General features: G+C 39.9%; 1 protein-coding gene across 1 annotated transcript in view; it reads left to right on the forward strand.

Moving 5' to 3' along the window:
- Positions 1-13,370, forward strand: part of osp (myosin phosphatase Rho interacting protein outspread) — a 69,478-nt gene that overhangs the window by 25,826 nt on the left and 30,282 nt on the right. Inside the window, 1 exon segment of the mRNA XM_015317370.2 lies at positions 12,545-12,610. Within this exon segment, the coding sequence (XP_015172856.2) occupies positions 12,545-12,610 (66 nt within the window).

Here is a 13,370-nt window from a genome sequence, read left to right on the forward strand (position 1 = left end):
AGTCTGTTTTCTTACTTACTTCCGGAGTACATCCATCCATCGTGCAAAGTTTCCTTAATGGATAAAGTTCATGCACGTCGACCTCAGTTTCGTTTAGTTTCGCTTTCTATTATCTCTATACCCCATATCTGCGGATGGGTAATTGAAATGATTTGTTGTTGTTGTTTTATTTATTTATTATTTCTAGTAACGCGAAATATTAGATTTAGTATTATTTGAAAGTATTATTCGGTCAATGATCTCTCTCTCTCTCTCTCTCTCTCTCTCTCTCTGTGTGTGTGTGTATGTGTGTGAAAAGTGAAAAGCATCTCTAACGTTTCCCGAACCCTATTAGGTAGGATTTTATTCGTTTCCTTGGCTTCGTCATGTTTTTTTTTTTTTTCGTTTTACTTTAACCGATAATCGGGTTACTGAATTTACGCTAAGCTACGAGAAAATGATTGATAACTTTTTATAAGAGATTTGTTTTGTTTTGTTTTGTTTTTTTTTCAAAATAACTAAACCATACAACACACCGAAAGATAATAAAGAACAGTAGTACGTAGCTAACGTATATATTCCGTGTCTCGGTTTTGTCTTATTTCTTGTGAAACATGTAACGGTCAACCCGGTTTACATTTCGCAAATTGTTTTGCGTCTTATTAATCGTATTTTTACGAAGAACAAATTTCAACTGAAATTTAATCGATATTTCTTTTTTTTTCTTCTTTTTCTTGTTCCTTTTCTTTACCTACTTACTTTATATATTTTAAATCGCACAATGTTTTAGGTAATTCAATAATTTTTTTTTTTTTTAAACAATCTTTCATATCGTCAACCACAAAATATCACCGTTATCTTTACATTGATATACGTGAAATAGAATAAGAGATTTGCGAAAAGAAGAAAAAAAAAACAAAAAAAAAAGATATCAATCGATTTCGAAGAACGCTCGACGACACCTGTGTCAAAAATAAAAATGAAGCGCCACAAGTAGTAGGCGGCCTCTGATATATCTCTTTCTCTTTCTCTCTCTCTCTCTCTTATAAACGCAGTAGTGTAACAACTCGGCTCTTGACTCGCCGCGAAATAATCCGTGTGAACGAACCGTCGTGAGAACGTGAAAAAAAACAATGTTTCTGAGTCGTAAGGAAAGCCGCTACTACATGGTGTATGCCCACTTGGAATAAAAGGAGCTCTGCGAAGCGATGCTAAAGAGAGAAAGAGAGAGAAGAAGAAGAAGAAGAAGAAGAAGAAGAAGAAGAAGAAGAAGGAAGAGATAAATAAGGAGAGAGAAAGAAAGAGAGAGAGAGAGAGAGAGAGAGAGATAAACAGAGAGTGAGAGTAAGAGGGGCAAGAGGTAGAAGGAAAGAAAGAGAGCAAGTAGTTAGACGCATATTAAGGTCATCGTCTGGTAGGACGCAAACACGAGACCTCGATTTTAAAATTCACTTTCGGCATCTTTGACGGCGGCCCGCTCGTCCACTCGTGTCAGGTGTTTTTCCATCATGAGACGAAAATAATCAAAAAAAAAAAAAAATAAAACAACGTGTGTGCAGATCACACGTGTTAGAAATGAAACCTTCACAAAAACGAAGTTTCGAAAGAATGAGACGAATGTAGAATATCTTTGGTGTAGGATAATTGTAGGGTTTATTTGTTATAATATTATTATTATTATTATAATAATATTGTTACCACATTCAAAAATTACTTTTATGTTTTATTAAAATATAATACAGAACATATTAAACAGTAAACAAGTTCTCAATTTGAAGAAATGAGATGAGTTGCTTATGATAACTAAAATATGTATGGTTATTAAACACTTCTCTGCGATAATAGGAAAAACTGTATGGCTATATTTTGTCTCATTCTTTTGCAGGCTCAATCCTAAATGTTTGTCTTTTTTTATTTTTTTTTTTATTTAGTATCTTGGCCGTTTCACAGACGCCCGCTGCTCTGTTACATCGCCGCCTACCGCTGCGTTACATTTTTTCAAATTACACCCATTCTAAAGAAGTTTTCACTTCAAAAAGTGAAATATTCTATCAGCCATTTTATTTTATTATTATAGATCAATTTTTTCCAATTCTTTATTGCATGAAAACATGTTTCCTCAATTTTCTGTATTGCCCAAGAGCAAATAATTATCGTAACATGGATTTTATCGTAACATTTATTTCTCATGTAATTATTAAAGATGGATGGTTCCTTTATTTCTCTCTCTTTCTTTTTTTCGTACTACTTCGCGAATCTACTGATCCGTATAAAATCGTTTCGAAACGATCGAGTAAAAGCCACCACCTTCCTGGCGCTTTCTTCTTTCTCCTCCTCCTCCTTCTGCTTCTCCTTTTTCTTCTTCTTTTACGTACATTGGGCAATCGTTTCGAGTAAGTCTCGTGAAAGAATTGGTACGTCAAACGAGTTATACGTTCTTTTCTCTCTCCCCTCCTCCCCCGATCCCCCCCCTCTTTCGATATCTCTCATTGGCCAAGAATTGGCAGGTGTTTCGTGCATGCGTATAATAAAAAGCAGGCCGCGGCGTCGGGCTTATGGAAAATGATAATTTATCGACACGCTGGCATAGCACATTTGCTATACGTTTTAATTAATATATGCGACAGACTTAAAGTCGGTCGAGGTCACGTCGGTGCCACTCGAAGGTCCGATCGAAGAAAAAGTTCGATCAATCGCGACGATTCAATTCTACGTTACGATTGATATTCATTTAGATGAGAAATAACGGTGAACATCCCTATCACGGTGTGGACACTTCGTTGTCGAGTTGATCATTAAAAATGTCAAGACATTCGATTGGTGATTATATTCCTTGTCGTTTGATGAGAATCTTTGAAAAAGATCGTTAAAACGTTATGCACGGCAACTATTATACACTCTGTTGAATTTTCAAAGCGAGTGCAATGAAATAATCAATAAAATGATTCAGCTTTAATTCGGGCCTTTTTTTTTTTTTTTTTTTTTTTTTTTTAAACGGATCGTGTTCGTTCCTCCTACTTTTATTTTCTACCTTGTTGAACGAAATTGAGAGATACTCGTCGAACGTTAATGTTTGCTTTAGAAAGGTAAGAAAGAACAACTTGGAAAGGTTTCTCTCTCTCTCTCTCTTTTCTTTCTGGATGGTTTCTCCGATCCGTTCAAAGTTAAGAATATTGTTGAGGAAGAAACCAACCAACGTTCTCGAGTAGCTCGCAATGACGATATCGGTGAAAGCGAATCTTCATTAATGCTTCTTCACGAAGAGACATCAAAGGCCACGCCGTCTGTTTCGTCGACTTCCGCGTACAATCGTTTATAACAACCTGCGTCTATCTTATTATCTCTGATGTATTATTTTATCTAACTATCATCTATTTATTCTCCAGTCAAATTGTTCAGGATTTTTCGATGAAAGAGATTTTGCATTTGATGCAAGGGTCAAAGGAATAAAGTAGAAACAATCGTGAATAGAAAGATTGTAGGATGTTTGAAAATGCGTATCCGCCGGACACACGGCCGTGATCCTCGCTCGCATACGGTCGGTCGGTTGGTCGGTCGGTCGGTTGGTATTATATGCATAACTGTACCTGTCCGTGGCGGCTTGCGATTACCGGTGCCGATGCAACGAGCTAAGCTAGTACATACTATTAGCGATTCTCCCGTTAGGATAAATACGTGTCAGACGCCATGAAATCGTCTTAACGATTAATGACCGATTAACCTTCGCGCTGAGATACCATATACTATACTATATAGTATGCGCTATTCTGTTACTTTTATATTAAATTCGCTTGAAATGTTTAACTTTGAAGTTAGAGGTGAGAAAAGGGTTGTTAATCCTTGCGTATCTACTACTATTAAAAGCGATACACGGTGAACGTCGCACGTGCGAAACCAAGCGAGTGAGTCACCAGTAAAGAAGGAGGAGGAGGAGGAGGACGAAGACGAGGACGAGGATAAGGTGGAGGAAGAGTAAGGAGAGGGAGAGAAGGACACTCTCGGAGGACGATTTCAAGGGGGTTTCTTGGCTCCTACGCAGGTGGTTCTGCGGTAGCACGAGAACTTCTCTCTCTCTCTCTCTTTCTCTTTCTCTCGTTCTCTCTCTCGCTCGATCTCTCGCGGGAGAACGCGCGCGAATGCGACTCTCGATGGTAATGGTGATGTGGTAGTAGTGATGGCATGGTAGTAGTGGTGTTACGGTAGGTTATGCCTTGCATTCCTCGCGAGGTCGACGAACCAAGACGAGCGAGCGCGCGAGAGCGACTGCCTTGCTTGCATGTTCGGCGGCGGCCACGTTGCCTTAGCTTCTGGCCACTTTCCACTCCCTCTCCCTGCATTTTTCCTTTTCCCTTTCTTTTCCCTCTTTTGAAAAAAATAAAGAAAAAAAAAAGATCTACAAACCCTTCCGTATGAATTTTCTCATTCGTGTCTTTTAAATCTTCGAGCTGTCTTTTATTTTCTTCTCTTTTTCATATAGGGATTATTTATTTCCTAACAAATATGATCGTCGATGACGAGCAAGCTTCAATATGGTTTTGCTTGCGTCGTCAATATTTTTTTTTTCTCTTAGGATTTTATGGTACTACGTAGAAAGAGAAAGATATATATAACGTCTCGCTTTCTGTCCTCTCTCCTTTTTCTCGATCGTCCTTACAGGGCGTTCCAGCTCGGGGACATTTCCGTCTTTCTTGTTGAAGGAAGATGAAGAAGAAGAAGAAGGAGGAGAAGGAAGAGGAGAAGGAGGAGGAGGAGGAGAAGGAAGTACGATCGAACGATCCTGACGACTTCTTGCATGTTACTACGTCAACTATTCGCCACCACGATTCTACGAGACACAAACTTCAACAAGTTTATTATCCTTTTTCGTCTTGCTCCATTTCTTCAGATCCATCTAACTATTTGTCTTCTTTTCGGATCGTGAGAGCTCGGTTATTATTAATCGAATTTATTTGATTTCAATTGTTGTTAGTTGAAACAATTATTCGATATTTCAAAGATTACAAATGTAGCGCAACGTTCTAGGTCAACGAATGATTCGTCAACAACGATCTCTTGTATTGGGCAGCTCAGTTTTGCAAAAGGGTTCTTTCTCTCTGAACGTGTTTTCTCTTTCTTTATCGTTCGTCGTTCGCAAAGCGCGCACGTGCCAATGGTAGTAACCTCGAAGACAATGACACGTCGACGACGAGCTCGTCGGCACATGTAAATGTAACCTTTTGCGAGAAGCTCACGTAGAAGACGTTGCGGCTCCATTCGGTGAAAGGTGCGACGTGTTTCGATTCCGCGATCCTAAGGTAAGGCCTCCTCTGCGCTGACGCTTCTTCGTATTCGCATTTGATGCTAAGAAATGTCAGGTAGCCGTTTGCGAAAATCTCCGAGATTAAAGTAGCTTCGATCTCTTCCTCTTAGCTACACCTTTCTTTCTCACCATTCCTCTCGTTACTTACTTCGTTTCGAAACATCAAACAAAAATATAGTATTAATGTTGCAATCTTTTGCGCGTTTTACAACTATGAGAAAATCTTTGGGACTTTGATCGCAAAATTAATCGATTTATCTGTAAACGATTCGATTAGCGTAGAAATTTTGATTGGAAAATCATTTAATTACTATAATAAATTAAGAGACGAGAAAAATCTGCGTTGTGTAATATTCGTCGATCGTAAGAATACAAAAAAAAAAAAAAAAAAAGAAAAGAAAGCTGGGGAAGATCGGTAAGAGAGTTTCAATGAGATCTTTCTCTATCACAGAAGTAGAAGATTAAGAAGAAGATCATTCTCTATCATAGAAGTCAAAGATTTGCGCTTACTCTCGAGAAAGATCGCATGAGAGTAGAGTAGGATCATAACAAAGTCGTTGTATTCGTTTTACGACGAGGATCTCGTATTTCTGTGGGACTGTTTCTCACACGGATATAAGGTCTTCGATTTCGAGTCGCGATGTACGCGAGTACGGTGTTAGCGAGTTGTGTGTTTGTGTATGTGTTATATATTGTTAGATAGATACATGCGTGGAGTCACGCGAAACGGGCTTTACGATAACCGACACCATTCATCGCACTTCTTCGAGCAATCCCGTGGAATGACCTTCGATCTTCTCGCATCCATCACGCTAGAATCCTCGCTGCGTAATCTTCTTCTTTAGTTGCCTTTCTCCCTCTCTCTCTCTAATAGATTGCAAGTTGCTTGCAAGTCGTCGCTTGAATTTCAACTTTCCGGTTTTACATTATTAAATCTTACATATTAATGAAAAAGATACTTTCTTAGGCGATGCCGAAAGATTAGTGGAGCTGCCGATCGAATGTCTCGTAGTCGAATGCATAGTTTCTTTCGAAACTCTCTCTCATTCCTGTTGCTGCTGCTGCTGCTGCGGCTGCTGTTGCTGCTTTTCCGTTTATTTCAAGATCGTAATTTCCACCTGCTGCTGGACCACGCTCGATTTGCATTCGCGTGCTAAACGAGTATAGTCCTGCCAACTATCTACTGCGATCCGGTCAATTAATCGCCTACCAAGAACACGAGAGCATACTTCGAAGGAGTGTTATTTCGTAGCTAACGCGTTAACGCGTTCGAATGAGATTACGCGTCGCGTTATTACAACACCGATTCTCTTCCTTCTCGTTTATATTTTTTTCTTTTTTTTTTTTCTTCTTCTTCTTCTTCCTTTTATATCTTTTTTCTCCCTTATTCTCGTTATTCGCTTCCCCTTCTTCTTCCTTATCCTTTCTCTTCCAAGCAAGGCGAACGTGCCAATGCGATCAGCTAGTCATTAAAGTTTTCACGTCGAAAGGTCATCTCGTTAGGCGACATCGCGCTTCGTGATACTAACTCGTAGTGCAATAATTCATTGCGTAAGCGCGACTTTAAAGCCGGCACTTTGCGCTTTTACGTCCGGGATCATCGAGAACGTCCTTTAACCTCAGATTATTAGCTTTCTCGTGCTTTGTAATTCTAGTGCATCCGTTTGCTACTAAGATCGAACAAGTTCTTCTTCCCTCACGAGCGATTCAAGATCGAGCCTTCGTAATTGAATGTTCAATAATTTTCCTATTATGCTAGATGAAGATATTTCATCGAGATAACGCATCAATTATCTAATCATTTTTCTCAGTTCGCGTTAAAAGCAATTTGATAGTGTCTCTTTTTTACTTTCTACTCGAGCTCACCTTTAATTGCTATTCCTTCGTGTTTGCGTATTGTAGTCACGGTTGGTCGAGAGATTAAGAGAAAGAGAGAGAGAGGGAGAGAGAGAAGGATATCATAGGAGAAACGATTGGCATGGAAGGTAATACAAGTTAACACGAGGAAGCTGTCGACAAGAAGGTCGTAACGGAAGCAAGATAAATGCGTGCACGCACGCATAGCCGTCGGTACATTGGCCACTTGAAATGTTCTTACACGCTCGTGAGATAACCATTCGAAAATGGACTCTTTCTCTCGAGTGTATTGCTTTTTTTGTTTTTATCGTTAAATACTCATTCGATGAATAAATGCAAATTTTGCGAATAAAAAAAGATCAAGAAACTCGCAAGATCATCATCATCATCATCCCCAGTCTCTTAATTTCTGTCATCTGTTGTGTTATCTCTGGCATTGTCCTTGTGGCGCGAAAAGCAATGTACCGATGTCACCGAACGAAGAGACATCGCATTGTGTCAAGGATTTATTGGACACCATTGGACAAAGGTTTGTCACAGCAAATTATGATACGCAAAGGTACTTACTTATTTCTTGCAACATGGCGCAGCACGGAGCCGCAGAAAAGGCGCAGCACTTTGCACAGCGCTTACTTACTCGAGAAAGTAAGCCGCCAATTATCACCTTTCTAGCTCTTGTCCGAACACGAACCCGTTTTACTTTTTCTCTCCTTTCGACGTATACAGCCTACAACACAACTCTCCTGGTTTTCTACTTCTCTTTCTGGTCGAGCATGAAAGAGACGACGAATCGTCATTGGCTTTCTTCTTATCGTCAGGTGAAAACGCATTGGAAAACGAAGAGAGGAGGACGATTTTCCGGTCTCCCTTAATAATAATCCTGTTTGGAACCTCGAAAAAGCTGCTGGCGGGGATCTACTTTCAACTTTTGCGATTTCACTTAATCGTCTGAGAAAAGATTGACGAGGCTAAGAGTCGTCGTCGCAAAGTAGATTCGTCTTACTTTTCATTTGTTCTCTCTTTCCTAAACCCGATTTATACATACTTCCCTCTTTCCTCTTACTCTTTACTTTTCCCCTCGTTGTCTGTTATCTCTCCTAGAGATAATCACGCATTACTCGTTGGTAACGGTTTCTACAACGAGACTACTACTACTACTATTACTACTACTACTACTACTACGATGTTTATGGCGCGTCACAAATTGACACGCCTTTTTCTTATTTTTATCTCGAAGGAGCGATCGAGCCTTTGCTTATGCGCTCGTAAATCTGACGTATCGGGTACGGATAAATTATTAAGCTGGACTAGAAGGATAGTCGTGCAAGAAAGAGCGCGTAGGTGGATAGTCGCCTTGGCGGCGAAATTTCGATTTACATTTTAAAGAGGTGTTACGAACTAACTCCCAAGAACCCCACGGAGTGTATACTATACTATACTATATCCATTTATTTATTAACGTATCTTCGAAAGACTTATCTGCCAAGTGAAATTAACAAAGCTACACTTTCTATGAATTTATTGCTAAGTTCATTGCTCTTGTAATTACTTTACAAAATTTCTAAATAAGATCTACGTGCTAAGCAAGCGACGAGTGTGCATCGTTGCTCACGAATAATCGCGTGTTTGGATTCATTTAGAAATGATCTTTTTTAAAGATCCAATTTTATAGATATATGAGGCAGAATGTATATATTTGTTCCACATGATGTCGTCCTTTATTATAATTTATTAATCTAAGGAGAAAATCTTTAACTAAGGTCAGATAATATCTTTGGCGAAGTAGCAGCAGGATTCGTGGAAGATACCTATTTTAATGATCACCCCCTATATATATATATATGTGTATACCCCTAGTACTCTATACGTTAGGAAGGCAGCTTCGTTGTATTAATTATTGACTGGACGAGCAATTTAATTGCCAGAGTCTAAGGAGTCCACGGCGAAACTTTGAAATTATGATCTTCGTCTTGGGAAGAGTTAATTACGCCACTTGACATCGATCTACGAGAAGGACGTATAACGAGCACTCAAAAATTCATCCTTCCACCAATGAAATCTTTTTACTTGTTATTGTTAGTAGTAAGTATCATCGTCCCTTCTTCTTACTACGTCCTTTTGTCGTAATAAAGAAAAACGAATCGATGAAAAACGGAATACGCGTGAAATTCCAACGACGAATCGCATCGGCGGGCCGCATCGAAAGAAATTTCTACTTTCATCGGAAAGGAAGATTTCTCTTTTACGTTCTTCTCATCGAGGACGTTGATAAGGTCGAAGATTCTTGCCAGTGGTTGAGCGTCTAATAAGAGAACGATAATAAAACTGATTTCTCTCGTTGTAGCTACGTACTTAGCTACATTATCTCTTTATTTCTATTTCTTTACTTTTCTCTCACGATTTCAAATAGAAAAATGCATAGCGCGCGCTTCACGCTTCGAATAAAAAAAAAAAAACCAACCTTCTCCTTCTTCTCCTTTTTCTTCTTCTTCTTCTTCATCCAAGTTTGCGTTAGTTAGTTAGCAACGAGGTGCCGTTCAATTTGAACCGATTCGAGTTTGCGCCAATTAGTCGTTTATCGTCCAAATCGCAATGTTCATCCGTTCTTCTCGATGCTCCGTCGTAATATCTTTTAAAGATCAAAGATACTTTCACTTTACGCGCTGCATTACCTTTTATACGTTTATACGCGTGGTCTGACGTCAAATGAAACAACTTTCTGTATATATTTTCTCTTAAAACGTAGAATTTTTTTGTGTATTTCTCTTTTCTTTATTTAATTACAAATTTGTACGAGAGACCTTACAAAGAGCCCAACTCTTCTAGCGGTTACATTTTTTTTTCTCCTTTTGTCGAACGATCGATAATTTCGAAAGGGAATCGTTCTTTTTTTTTTTTTTGTTTTTTTCAAGAAAAACGAATGATGGAGTACAGATAGAGGAGGTGGGAGAGGGGGGGGGGTGGTGCAAGGAATTCTGGTTGTCGAAACAAGATCCATAAATTGTGGGTCCTGGATTGAAGAAAACGGATCATGACTGGTACGGATTGGGTCACGTTACCGTTGAGGTCAGATTGGTCGCTTTAGCAACCTCGCCCATTTCCTACCGCAGGGGAAGACCATGGCGTGGCGATAGTAGTTGTTTCGTAGCACGCCAGGCCTATAACCGCACGACGCTGACGATGGCGCTTCCTCTTTGCCTGTTCACTTAGTCGATTCAGAAGACGATGACGACGACGACGACGACGAGGAGGAGTCGTGAGCCAAAAGAGAGGAAGCCGAAGAAGATATAATCCGATCGACGTCTAGGAAGTCGAAGCTTTAACGTTCGGGAACAACGTTCCTTTACACCACGTTATTTTGTCACGAAACGTTTCAATCTTTCTCACGTAAAACAACGCTCATTATTTTTTCCTTCCTTTTGTTTCAAACTCCTCCTCCCTTCTAGATTATCATATACAATAATTGTTTATTATAGTAATTAAAGTAACATTGGGATTAAAATGATAGACCTATTCAATGCTATTTGGGAAATATCTTGTTCATCCAGGAAGCATGTCTTGAATGACCATTGATATGTAAGACAAACTTCTTGATCCGTGGGCGATGTGAAATGATCGTCGTTATATCCGGAAGAAGGTGCGGTAGGTCAGCGTTCCGAAGCGCGCACCGCATGTATCGATCGATCGATTCGCCGATCTACCAAGGATCCATCCCTCTCTTCTATCGTTCCGCATAGAGGAACGCATCGAGAAACGCATCGAATGTATTTTACTTTGCAAAGAAATACGATCTAATCATGAAAAATACGCGTCTTCTAACGCTTATCGAAAATAGCATTTGCCTTTCCTCCATCCTGCCATTTTTTCTCGAACACTATTAAAGACAGTCTGATTCATCCGTATTCCAAATGGCGGCAAGTGGTACCGCGATAGTGTCCTAACGGTTTACGGTTTATTATCTTTTGGCACGCGACACAAAGAATGGTTCGATCGAAAGAGAGAAAGAGAGAGAGAGAAAGATGGATGTGTGTACGAGGGCTAGGTCTGTAAAAGTAAGTATAGTTAGAATTACAGCAGACGTTACACGAAGAAGAGATTACAGAGTCGAAAGTTTCGCGCTTTCTCTTCTACACACCGTGTCTCAATTCTCCTTCCTCTTTTTCTTTCGCAGTGTTTTCATTGTTCGCCAACGATGTCTTGTTTCTTCGTCTTTTATACTTCCTTTACGTTTTCCTTATGCTTCTTCTTCTTCTTTTTCTTCTTCTTCTCCTCCTCTTCCACTGTCCTTTTCCTCCTCCTCCTCCTCCTCCTTCTCCTCTTCTTCTTCCTCTTCCTTCAGCGAAGAGAAGATCTTCCCACGCACGTGCCAGGGCCCCTTCGTACGAGTTCACCGAGGCCTGGTGAATAATTACCAGATAAAGATACCGCCGTTCTGTGTAGGCCGAACGTCTCCTTTCTTCTTCTTCTCTCTTCCTTCCTCCTTAGCCCCCCACCACCCTCTCTTTCTATTTTGCATCAGATGATTTTGCAACGGTACATAGATGCCTATTCGACAACATACGACGACGACGACGACGACGTATCTCTCCGATGACCACCGTCGAACTGTATCCACGCTAGGAAGTTATCTCTTTTTCTATATGAATGTGTGTGAAGATAATGAAATGATAAGGAGAAAGAAAATAACCAAATCCAATCGTCCATTTTATTGTCTTTCTTCATTCTATACTGAGTTTGTGTTAGAAGAATACGATGACTCGGCATCTCTCATCGTCGATAGAATCTCTCATTGTATCTTGTCATAAATTAATGGTGGCTTTTCTATGTGGCTGTATTTTTTTATTTTTTTTTTTTTTACGAGGGGTCATAAAATTTGGAAAATGCGAGAAGAAGAAGAAGAAGAAGCATGAGAGAGATATGTTTAAGATGAGTAGCAAAGACTCGTAAGAAGCTCATCATCGCAGGTGGCATTGAAAGGGAAATCGTGACGACCTGCCACCACGAGATGGTTCATGCCATCGTTCTAACCATTCTTTTCTCTTTCAACTTTGTTTCTAATTAACGGCTACCTCGTGCTAATTATCCAGCTAGCGCGTCGGTAAACCATAGAGATTCTTCCTTGACTTGTGACTCGAACAAGTACCCTATACGTACTCACCTCTCCTCCTTCATGCTCTTTCTCCTAGAATAGTTTTCTCTCGGAGCTGTAATTACGATTTCGTGGAAGATCCTCCCCCCCCCACTCCCCCCACCCCCACCCGCCCGTACTTACCTACCTACCTACCTACCTAGAGAAAAAAAAAGTGAGAGTGCAGTTTTCGCGGTACGAGTCTAAACGACGATAGACACGTCCCTGCCAATCTTTATTAACCTTTCACTCGGTTGTTATTTTCTTTATTTCTGTTTCAGAGATGGCAAAGAAGATGGTTCGTTCTTTACGACGACGGAGAGTTGACTTATTCGGTCGACGAGCACGTAAGTACTTACTCGTATCGACTTATAATTCAAAGTACGCTAAGACGAATCGAATCCCTTTAAGGGCACCGTCTCTCTGTAAGAGCCACTCCAAGAAGCGGCTTTCGTGTTCACTCGAAAATCCACTTTACCGCTGACAAATCCGTTTATCGTCTTGATACGGATTCCATTGAACTAATCTATTCCGTTATTTTCAACTGTCACTGAGAAAAATGAACACGAATCAGCAGCAGCAGCAGCAGCAGCGTGACGTTTTGGAAAAATATGCATTATCTGTAATTAATTATACAACGTTATTTTTCATTAATATTTTTTCGAATTAAAATTTACGTTAAATTGTTTATTGCGTAGAGAAGATATTTGTCAAGGAAAATTGGTTTATCCGATCAGAAATCTCTCATTATGAATAATATTTTATCTCACGTCTGAGTTTTTTTTTTTTTTTGAAAGAGAATATTAAAAACGGTATGTCGTTCTTTAGCCTGGCGCCTTATGCCAAGAATCATTTTCATGGAATTCCCTTCCGCCCTCGGAAGGTAGAAGAAATGGAATGTGAGAGGAAGATAGAGAAAGAGAGAGAGAGAGAGAGAGAGAGAGCGAGAAGGATGAAAGCCCCGACGGTCACGTATTATCATTGAAGTATCATGAACTGTCAGACTTCTAACTTTATAGCCAGGCAGTGAATCAAAAGCTGCCCCGCCAAGTGGCTTCCTCGGAACGTAGAAGCGTCAAAGGTCGAAGTCAATTGTGCTCGACTGAC

This window comes from Polistes dominula, unplaced genomic scaffold, assembly GCF_049000335.1.
Source record: "Polistes dominula isolate Pdom_NZ unplaced genomic scaffold, Pdom_raw_medaka contig_33, whole genome shotgun sequence".
Taxonomy (NCBI): Eukaryota; Metazoa; Arthropoda; class Insecta; order Hymenoptera; family Vespidae; genus Polistes; species Polistes dominula.